The sequence below is a fragment of the Typopeltis vanoorti genome, chromosome 17, assembly GCF_054136105.1.
Source record: "Typopeltis vanoorti isolate ZY-2024b chromosome 17, IOZ_Tvanoo_1.0, whole genome shotgun sequence".
In the NCBI taxonomy this organism is placed as follows: domain Eukaryota; kingdom Metazoa; phylum Arthropoda; class Arachnida; order Uropygi; family Thelyphonidae; genus Typopeltis; species Typopeltis vanoorti.
Genome location: NC_143565.1, coordinates 38228227 through 38240310, shown reverse-complemented (window position 1 = coordinate 38240310; position 12084 = coordinate 38228227). Strand labels below are relative to the sequence as shown.

At 35.5% G+C, this 12084-nt stretch overlaps 1 protein-coding gene across 1 annotated transcript in view; it reads left to right on the top strand.

The window, feature by feature from the left end:
- LOC150097301 (uncharacterized) overlaps positions 1-12084 on the top strand; it is a 178898-nt gene that overhangs the window by 31773 nt on the left and 135041 nt on the right. Inside the window, exon 3 of the mRNA XM_090407640.1 lies at positions 713-772. Coding sequence (XP_090263766.1) covers positions 713-772 — 60 coding nt within the window. The remainder of the gene's footprint in view (positions 1-712; positions 773-12084) is intronic.

The window sequence follows — 12084 nt, the reverse complement described above, 5'->3', positions numbered from 1 at the left end:
CTACCATTTAAGTTAAGAGAAGGGATGTTTAAATTTTGGTTTTAGATTGTATCCAATGATTTTTTTCCCTGGTCAGATGGAATGTTATTCAAATTTGTTCTTCTTTTGATGAACTTCTACTATTTTAAAATATCATCTTAAAAATTGTGATATACTGTAATAGAAAATATAATATAACATACGTGATGAAAAAATAAAATAATTTAAACCATTAAACTTGATTGATTTCTCTTCACTAGGTAAATGATTAATGAACTCTGCACTATAGTGCACCTCTAAAAGTGATGGGTAACTTTCAATGTCCAGAGCTATAAGGTTGTTGTGAATTTACTTCATTAGATTTTTTTTTATACCCTTTGATGACCTCACAGTAGCTTTCTGTGAGCATGATATATGAGCGAAACATATTTTTGAAGTCAGCATAAAACACTTTTAAAACTGTGCTATACAACAGCAGTAACTACAAAAAAAAGGGGGGGGGGCAGGAAGAAACATATAACAACAGATAAATGTATTCTGTTAGGTATGTAAGATTTTAATTGGAAATGTAAACTAAATTGCTTATTAATCTTTTACTGCATTTATTAAAGTTACATTTTTTATGATGATATTGGCCTGGTTCTGATTTTTTTTTATTTTAATTATTGATTAAAATATGTGAACAGTACCTTGTAGTCATATACATTTTTAAAATTTATTTAATGTATTTTAGCTTTTAGATCAGATAGAAGCTATGAAGAAAGAAGTAGCCATGAAAGAAAAGAAACTGATGGTAATAAAATTATAGAGAAATAGAAAAGTAAAGGAGATGGTAGTGCTTCTTGGAACTAATGATTTAAGTAGTGATATGTATAGTATGAGAGAGGATATGAAAGGATTGTTGGAATAAGCAAAAAAAAAGAGAGAGAGTAAAAATTGTTAGCTTATTACCAAGATACAACAGAACTAAGTTAAGATGGAGGGCTATGATAGCAAATGATTCAATGTGCAGGCAGTGTAGAAGAAATGAATTTGAGTTTTTGGATGTAGGGAGTGAGTTTGATGGTTGAAAAGATTTATATAAGAGGGGATGGCCTGCACTTGAATGGATTTGGCATCAGGAACCTGGAGAAATTATTAATTGGGTTGAGACCTAATACAGGGAGTCAGGGAAACTAGATCATCATGGAAGGTGTGATAAGAATGTGTGTGTGTGTAAGCTCAGCTATATTTGCAGATGTATATGTATGTCATTGAACAAGGTTATGAATCTGGTGAAGGAGTAGGGTTCAGATTTTTTTTGAGTGCATCTGTGAATGGAAAAAAGAAAGTTGCCCAACTTGGCCAACAGTTGGGCAGCTTTTATATACACAAATGCCAGGAGCAACAGAAACAAAGGGGTAGAGTTCATTGCCTCGGTGAATGTTTTCAGCCTAAGATCATTGGCATTAGTGAAACCTAGTTATCAGAGTCAGATGTAGTAACCAGAATTGAGCGTAAAAGGTATAGTATTTTTAGGAACAATGGAAGAGATAGAAGAGTACTACTAATGATATCTGATGATTTTTGTTAATTTAGGGTGGAAAGTCATGGAAGCAGTACTAGTAATAATGTCCAAGTAACAATGAGTTTGAGACTGTCTGATGTAACAAGGCTACCACTAGACTGGATGAAGAGATAGAGATCCATAAGAATGAGGTTCAAGAGCTGTTCTATAACCTAGATGTCAATTTAGGGCCAGATGGGATATCAGCGTGTCTGCTGAAGGAATGTTCAACTGAAATGGCTTGTCCTCAGTGTGCTTGTACAACTTGAGTCTTAGCTCACGAAAGATCTCAGGAATGGAAAGAATGTATGTTAGTTCCATTGTATTAGGATGGTGCAAAAACTGATGTCTAACTACTGACCTATCACTATCTCTGGAGTAGTGGTCAAGGTCTTAGAGAAGTTGGTAAGAACTTACATACAGAAATGGGTTGACAAACAAATTATACTTTGCAAAGAACAGCATGAGTTTATTAAAGAGAGGTCATGTTTTAGTAATTTGCTCATATTTTATAATACTGCAATACTATTGCTGAGTTGGATAAAGGGAATGGATGAACAATTAGACTTTGATAGGATACAATGAAAGACTGTTGTATAAACTTGTAGGATATGGGATTGGAATAGAAGTGATCGACTTGGATGAGTAGATGGCTGATGGATTGGTATCAGAAAGTTGTATATGGTGGGTGTGAATCTACCTTCCAGATTTAAGGTGACTTAGTGTACCCCAGGACCAGTCCTTTGACCATTGTTTGCTGATGATGCAAAGATATAGGGCAATCAAGAATGCTATTGTTAAACAGTGTTTACAGAATGATTTGAATAAGATGGAACATTGGGTAGTGTTAGTGAGTGTAAAGTTATGCACTTTAGTATGACCAATGGAATGTTATATTAGTGAGATTATGTTACAAAAAATTGAAGTTATGGTGGATAGGAAACAAGTTCAAGTGTGAAATATAGATTACAAGGACAGATTGAGAGCATGTGAACTGCAGGCACTGGTAAACAGGATAAAGAGGAATGATATGGTAGAGGCCTGTAAACCTCTGAATGGGTGTTATAGGTTATCAGCTGATAATTTTTTGCTATAGTTAAGAAAGGAATCAGATCTAGATTTTTCTCTCACAGAGCAGTGAGTGCCTTTTGAAGTGGTAAGTTAAGGTGAGTTAGCTGGTCTCATACGGAGGTAAAGGGTTTTTCACCCGGAAACTCAGGTTTTTCGTCCCTCAGAATAGACAAACTGGCCCCGTGAACACACATGGATTACAGTCATGAATACTTACGACAATATGTGGAAGAGATAGGGTCCTCACCACATGTCATTACATGCCATGAATCACATCATGGTAGTCAACCTCCTAGATAGGAGACGGCACATGTATGGAATGGATGGCTAGTGTGGATGATCTGTGGTCTTCCTCGATGAGTCCCTGACTTCCTTGAGGTCTCGGATGATAATAATTTTCTTAGCTATTTTCACTGATGCTTTAAAATTTTAACTGTAACTGAAATATTTGATACTTTGATATGATATTGATACTTGAACTGAATAATTCAAAAATTCTAAGTCTAACTGCACAAAAAATGTTAAATGACAACCACTATTGCCAATTAATCTCTTTAACATGTTCATGTTGGGGTGAGAGGAAACCTCTTGAACTGACTTTTGACATCAGAAAGACAAGATGTTTCCTCTCGGCCTGTCTGTTTTTTTCCCCTATATATGGACACACTATGTGTTGTGCCAGATTCTTTGATTATGACAGAACCTGTGGGGGGGGGCAGGGATATGTTTGATTCAGGATATATTCATCATCATTATTCTCTTCCATTCAGTATGGTTTGAATGTTCCATGGATTCTTTTCCTCCTTTGGATTCTGTCCTCTGCCAGCATTGCCACCACTTGGAATAAGTTCAAGCTTGAGCAGATTTCCAAGGCTTCATCCTATCTTCTCAGTCTTCCTCTGCCTAAGCTGCCCTTCAACCCTTCCATAAAGAAGGACATTAGGTAGGCTTTTTTGGCACATCCTGGCTATGTGCCAAAACACTAACTGTCTTTTGTGTAGCCTGTTTAGGATGTTATCAGTGCAGCCCGACTCTTCCTTTACTTTTTTTTTTTTTTTTTAATCCACTTTGTGCTGTTGATTCTTCTTAAGCATTTGATTGAAAACCTTTTAATCTATCTTCTTGTTTGCCTGCTAACCAGCTCTCTGTTTCACATACATTACTTCTGGAAGGATCATTGAGTTAATGATTCTTTGTTTCAATAATAAAATACTGTGAATTGACACAGTGAAAAGAATGATAAAAATGGAGGTAGAATTTTAATATAGAATTTTTGGCCAAGTATCACAGACGTCATCACTTAAGTTGAACAATAATAGACAATTCTAAAAGCACCATCGTTGGTAACTAATGTAAGATAACAAAAAAAAAGGTTAATGATTTTCTAAGTTATTAAAAAATATATATAAATATATACATAGACAAAATCAAGTTAGAAAAGATTAGCAGATTTAAAAAGTACTGTTTCCCATAAAGGGGATAGACATAGACCATTAGATCTGTTTCAGTTAGGACAGTGAAGTAAAGTTTCGCATGTTTCTTTATAAAGACTTTCTATGAGGAAATATCTATTATGAAGGACTCTTGTCTTGTTCTAGTGAACTCTGTTTAGTGTTGGTGTGCTCCACAAGGCCAGACTGCTCATGATATTTAATATAAAACTTGTGTTCTTTTAGACAAATAAAAGCAGATTTTCCTGTTTGTCCAATATAAGATAACCCACAAAAGTAAGGAATCTGGTAGATGCCTGGATAACTTGGAGATGGAAGCTTTCCATAGGAGAAGTGAGAAAGGTAGAGATTTTTCTAATAGCGTTAAAAACAACAAAAATATTAAGTGGTTTTAAAATTTTTGCTATTCATTCACTCAGATAACTCAAATTCCTATGAATTTGAGAAATAACTAAAATTCATAGGAATTTGAGTTGAATTATCACAAGAATATTAAAAATATATAAGTAAGAAGGTTGATGAAATGCATAAAATAGTGTTAAAAAATTTCAGCCACTAATACAGATTTCGTTCTCCAAAAAGACCAACTATTCCTTTTCATTGAGCCAGTTACCTTCTCTAATACCTCAAAAAAATTCCTCCATTTCTTCTTTAGTAAAACCTTCCATGGGACCATAAGCACAAATAAGTCTCATTATTCAGTTCTTCATTCTGATATTTACCCACATCACTCTACTTGATATTACCTGTCATTCAAGAATACTATGTTGATTACTATGGTTTTTCCTGATTGTTGTTGCCAGAATATAATATTTTGTATTTGTCACTTAGAAAAATCTCACTTGTTTTTGTCTTCTTTGTTTCTATTATATCTGTTATGTCTATCTGATTCTTCTGCTAGGTCCATTTCTTTTTCATTGATGCTTCTTATGTTGACAGTACCAATCTGAACTCTGAGTTGGGACATGTTTTGGGATTCAGCTTTTATAGTATTATTAGAGTGAGCAGTTCTTTGTTTAAAGAATTCTTTGGTTGATACAAATCTGTAATAAAAACTCTTTCAAGGTTAGTGTAGTGGTACTTAGCTTCTAATTTTCCTTCATTTCTTCTCCCCCTTCTCCAGGAGAGATAAGAACTGTAGCTGCACTTTAGGATTGAAAATAAATGATATAAGTTTACATCACATCTTACAAGGAAACTATTAAAAAGTTAATTTATTTTTTATAAAATAATTCTTGTTTAGTGTTCTAACTGATGTGTTGTTAAAAAATTGCTTTGAACACTACAAAGCAGTATAAGAGAAAAATGAGATTTCATTAAAGAACATTGGTTGCTTTTTAAGTATTAAGTATCATATTATACATACAAATAATATGTGGTGATTTTGTTTATTTCACTGTGCAGTTTGGAAGGTTATTACATGGATGTAGACTGTAGGAAGAGAGTTTCTATATAAAGTACAGAAATTCAGCCATAATGAGTAAAAGTGTGCTTCTTTTAGCTTGTATTCAAACAAGTGTTTCTGACTACAGCAGGCAGTCAGAAACAGTTAAATGATTTCTATTAATTATACTGGTTGTACAGATACTATGCTGTATGTTTGTAGTTAGTGCATTATAACCATGTTCAATTTATTTATTTTTTTAAATTTACATAGTACATACTTAATCCATATAGCCATATTTATCCATTAAAATTTCTTTTCCCATTTGATGAATTTGTTATTATTATTACCCCAAGACCCACACGAAGTCAAACACTCATCATGGGAGATCCCTTTGTCATAAACACAGCTTATCATACCATGTCTTAAATACATTCAAATTCTCTTTCAGTCGCTGTACTCTCAGGCAATGCATTCCAATCCTTCATAACTCTCTATGCAAAAAACCTGTTTCTCACTCCCTTACTTATACTCTCCTTATATAGCATTCATGGATGACCTCTTGTTCTTCACATCGCCCACCATTTTACAAAAAACCATTACAACATTAATCCTGTAACAGCCTCTTACCAACTTGTACATCTCTATCATATCACCCCCTCTTCCTCCTTTACACAACTCAGCAAATTGCATCTTCTCGACCTTCCTTCATACTCAGTATTCCAGAGATAAGAAATTATCTTAGTCAATTGCCTCTGGACCCTTTCCAACATCTCTTCATCCTTTTGAAAACCAGGTGACGAAATCTGTTCACAGTAGTCCATATGTGACTTAATCAAGGCCTTATACAATGGAATCAGAATCACCTTACTTCTGCAAGTCAGTGCCCTCTAAATTTTACCTATCGGTCATCACCCCAAGATCTCTTATTTTCTTCACCTTCAACAATATATCTCCACCAAGAGTAAATCCTACATCCCATCTTTGTTTTCAAAATTTTAAAACCTTACATTTTCCAACATTGAACTAGCATCCTACTCCCATGCCATTCACTCAGTATATTCAAGTCTTGTAAGGTCATAACATATGCTCTACTCCTCATAGTTCTTCCCAACTTTGAATCATCTGCAAACAGATATCTTTAGCAGTATGTCCCATCCTCTCTATCCTTCCTTAAAATACTATACCTTTTATACTCGATACCAATTAGACCTGGTATCTGACACCTGGCTATCTGATTCTGATAGCCAGGTCTCACTAATGCCTACAATCTAAGGTCCCAACATATTGACCAAGGCAACAAACTCTACCCCTTTTTTTCTGATACTCCTAGCACTCGTGTACTGATATAATAATCTACTTGCATGTTCTTTTGTATACTTTCTTGTCTGCAGTCTGCATGACACAGTTGGACAACTTGCAGATCTCTATTCTTCTCTAGTGAAGAATATATATATATATACACACACATAGATATTATGTATGAATATATTTTTTATTAATATTATTTTTTCCTATTATATGCTTTTATAATAAGAGTAAGGAGTAAATATGGTTAGTCTTTTTTTGATTCCAGAGAGTCACTCAGAAGTTAGTTAGGGAAGACTATCATGTTGTCATTTCCATGTCTATACCCATTCATTCACATTGGTTATTAGGTGTATATGTTTTGACAAAATCTCAGAAAAAACATTTCCCCAAGTGAGAAAGAGACATTGGAGTGAAACTTCAATGTCTCTTTAGTCTCTTTAATTTAAATCTCAGTTCTGGTAGAGTTCCAAGGGATACAAATATTACAATCTGCATATCACATTGATGAAACTGTACTCCAGGAAATATATGAAGCTAGGGATTTTGGTGGTATACAGAAAGTTCAGTTTTAGAAGGCATATTGCTAAAGTTTCTCATAAGTTTGATCAAACTCTGAGTTTGATGGATGGAAAGATTTGTACAATGCTCATGGACTGCACATAAATTGATTTGGAGTAATGTGTCTAAAGAGAGAGCTTTGTTCACTGAGAGTGTGAAAGCACAAAGTCAGAAAAACTAAGGAAATTAGGATGGATTCAAATGACAGTGTGTGTGTGTGTGTGAAGGCACCCATGAAGCGAATGAGTATGTGAATGAAACAAAAATGCAGAATCTAGTCTCTCAGGAAACAATATCAAACGGAGTAGTCAATTCAGGATGTAAAAGTGATTGGGGGCTTAAGGGGATGTTACATTTTTTATATACTAATGGAACAAGAGGGAGGTGTTTTTTGGCATTGGTTAGTGCAACCTCACCAAAAGTTATAGGCATTTGTACGACTGAGATAACAGCAGATGATGTAGTTACAAGGATAGTATGTGATGGATTTAGTCTTTTCAGGAAGGCTAGAGAAGATAGGATGTGGGGGCCGGAAGTACTGTTAATGATAGCAAATGATTTGCAACCAACAAGAGTAGGAGTTAGTTAGGCAGATGGCATTTCTTTTGAGTCGGTATGGTCTAAGAAGTCAACTGGACAAAATATAAATTGATTGCTGCTATAGGCCAGGAAGTGAGGCATGATCTAGAAGACTTGCATCAGCAAATTAGTACAATGAGTGCAGGTTGAGTGATTATTATGGGGGACTTTGACTATGGCGATATGGACTGGAAGGAAGAAAGGGTCACATGGAAGGAAGGAAATGGAATTTATACACATACTGAGAGAGAGAATCATTTGAAGCCACTTGTGATGGAGGGGACTCTGTCTATTCAAGTTGTCTTGTAAGGCAACAACATCTGCTCTACTCTTCATAGTTCTTCCCAACTTTGTATTTTTTGCAAACAGCTGTATATTCCCATTCAAATCTTTCCCAATATCATGAACATACAGGTTAAATAGCTATGGTCCTAAAACAGACCCATGAAGGCACACCACTAGTAAATTTCCTCTCCTGGATATTACATACACAACTTGTTGAAAGTTTTTCCACTTGGTTAGTTATGCTATAAATTAAAGATGCCAAATTTTATTCTTGGTTTAATCCTTTATCCAAGTGTAAGCAAACAAAGTTTGCACGTGAAGTAATTTCACGATTGGGCAAATCATATATAGAAACTAATGACTTCACATCACTTGCCTTAGTATCCCATAATGCAAAGTACATATCTTCACAGACATGTGTAATGCTATGCATTATGGGTAGGGTCACAACCCAGACTGGTTTCGGGTTGCCTCATCAGTTTTGAAGTTACTTCACGTGATCATGTGATATGATTTATAAATACAGCCATATAATACACACAGAAATCAGGAAAAGTAATTACTTGGGAAATTGAATTCGAATACTTGGGTTCGAATCCCGCCGTGGGCATGGATGTTTGTGATTGTCTGTGGAAATACCAGTGGTGGTGGGCAGCGGTAGATGGCATTGGTGTAGTTGTGGTCAGTTGGTGGATTAAGTGGTGGAGACCGCTGTAGAACAAGTGCCCTCCCCCGATGAGTCCTTTGATTCCCTGGAGGTGTCAAATAATAATAATAAATTATTATTCTTCCGGATTGAACCAAAGAAAGGCTGTAAAAACTCATCACACAATCCATAAAAGCTCTGCAGAAAGTGTGATATTTAGTAGAACATAAACTCTGTTTCCTATTGTAAATATAGGCAAAAAGTTATAAATTATTTGTCTATATTGATGTCCTAAACAAATCAGTTCACACTTTACACACACAAAACAGATGAAATATCAGAAAACAAAATCAACAACTCATGACAGATGACAACGTTTAATTGGATTAGCCAACACGATACCCAATCCCAGCCACTGATTTCTGGGTGCTATTGTCTCAGTGCACTCCTTCTCCTGCCTTCTGGGTAGTTTAAACCACTAGAATGCTTAGGATTTGACCACTGCACCATCTGTTTGTCTCTTCAAAGAGCTTAAAGGTGTTCGTATTTGTGACTGCACACCTGGACTATTAACACGAATGCGATGCAATGTTTACGGGTTGAAAAGTGTCCTCTTCATGAAGTATTAACATATTGTGTTTAATTTCAGGAATCATGTGAAGCCAGGAAACAATTGGGGGAACCTTTAACAGGAATAAATGCAAAAATATAACATCAGTGATATTGATATTCTGTGAGTGTGCTCCACACACCTAGTACACCCTGAATATATACCCCTGCAACCTGTATTGCCGTAAATAAAATCGCCCATAATGATCACCTTTTTCCTGTTTGCTTGGCTGCTTATACATTTCCTAGTCACTACCCTAAAAATTACCAGGTCTATAGCAACTGCCAACAGAATATTCCATTCTATTAACCTATATATCATCATACTGCCTCAAATCTATTAGCATTATTTTACCCTTGCTTCTCTACATTGTATGGACATAACTCTTTTTCTATCATCAATAGCACTCTACCTCCCTCAGGATGTCCTCATCCATCAATGCAACCATTTCATTTCCCTTATTTCTGATATACTTCTGGCATTCCTTTATAAACATAACAGCTCATTCTTGGATCTATACCGAGCCACTTCGAATCCAACTGTTTTCCCTACATACCAAGTCGTCCATTTCTATTTTTGTCTACACACACACACACACACATACACACATTCACATCCTCTTGGAGCATCAACATTTCTAATGCTGTGTTCCCCTGTCCACCCTGAGTCTCCCCATTTCCCTGTTTGTCCTGAACACTTGTTCTCTCATTCTCTACACTCATGCTACCCACTTCTTCATTCATAAGCACCACTTCAGTCTCTCCTTCCTTACTATTCCACTCTTTCACATTGCATCTTTCTTGCTCAGATCCATTCTCTGCACTCATTACTCTTTTTTCCAGCAGCAGTCTCTCCAGATGACTCACCCCAAAACTTAAAATGCAGGCCATCACTCTTATAGAGTTCATTTCTTCTTTCAAACTCGTTCTATACATCAATAAACTGCATTCCTTTCTCTTCACACATTTCTGGTAACATATCATTCATAATTCTTGCTCTCTGCCTCATCACTGCCATTCCAGGGCAACACACTGACTACTTTTCCTATGACACGATCATGTTTTCAACAATGTTAATTATGTATCATGAAATATCTTGATACATAATTATAATATATAATGATACATAATTAACAATGTTAATTATGTATCGTGAAATATCTTATCCATATGTTCTACACATTTATCACTGTTATTAAAAATTTATTATTAATAGCAATGAATAATATCCATAACATGTCTCTTACTAGTTAATTAATTGGTCAACTAAGTGACGTTAAAAATACAGTAAACTATAACAATAATCAATAACAATAATATCAGCTATTCACTGTATATGTCTTATAAAGTGATAGAATAACTTTCTTTTTCTTGTTAGCATTCTTTTAAGCAGTGCAGTTATAGAAAGTCTTGACCAGCTTATTACTATTACATGACACCTCCAAGCAGTCCAAAGACTCGATGAGTCTTTGGACTGCTTGGAGGTGTCATGTACAACTACTCTACAACTCTCCATCTCCATCACTTAATCTACCAACTACAGTGAACTGCCACTGCCATCATTACCTACACCAATGCCATCTGCCCACCACCACTAGTATTTTTTGTCTGTAAATTGTGTATGTCCTCTGTCTATGCTGGATGAGAAACTCGAGTTTCCAGGAGACAAAAACCTTGCTACCTCTGTTTGAGATCGGCTAACTCACCTTCAGTTGAAAAAAAAAAAAAAACATATAGATTCCTCGTAATGATGAGAATCGAACTTGGACCTTTTCTAATCGCATGGCACAACGTACCGTTGTTTTTCATTTGCACTTCAGAGGCACAATGTGTCTTAGCTTATGTGTGTTCTAGACCTTAATCTTTTTCCACTGTAACCTCTGAGTCTAGTTTTGTGGACTTCATCAGATTCCTATTAGTATAATACTCTGCTTGCCCCGTGACCTTAGTCCAAAATGCATAACCATACTCTTAGCAACATTTGTCTGTAAAATTAGTCTGTTCAAATCAGCATGCAGGGATTCTGTCTGAGGTTAAGATTAACGTTGTAACACTAGCAGATCTAAATGATCATTAATGATGTGCTTTTTTTTATGTTGCTCCTGAGTTTCATTTTCACTCTTCTCATGACATATCTACCTCATTGTCTTTTTATGTAGTCATACATTTAGCTCTCATTGATTCTTCTGACAATATGATGTCAGATGTAGCTTCCTTCAATCTTGCTCTTTGTCTACTTCTCATTATCGCTTTAATGCTGATTCCTCTACCATACAGTTTCTCATGTCAGGGCACTGCTTCAAGCTGCCTTCTCTGTTTATTATAATCATCTGCCTTTTAGTCAGAGCTATCGCTTCCCATGTCAAAGCTGCATAAACACCCTCATGTTTGTAGGCATGTCAGTAATCTCATTTAAAGACAGATTTTCTGATACTATTATTAGATACACACTTGTGTACTAGAGTTCTTTCATTATATGCTACTTAAGGAAATTCTCTCTCAGTATTTCTAGAAACTTGTTAATCTCTATTTCACACCAAACAGCATTGAATCCACTGCTTTGTTACTTATCCTGTTACCACTACTGGCATTCTACTCTAGCTGGATTTAATTCTCCTGCGATCCTTAGCAGTGTTTCCTCCCTCCTCTCCACCCTTCCTATCTT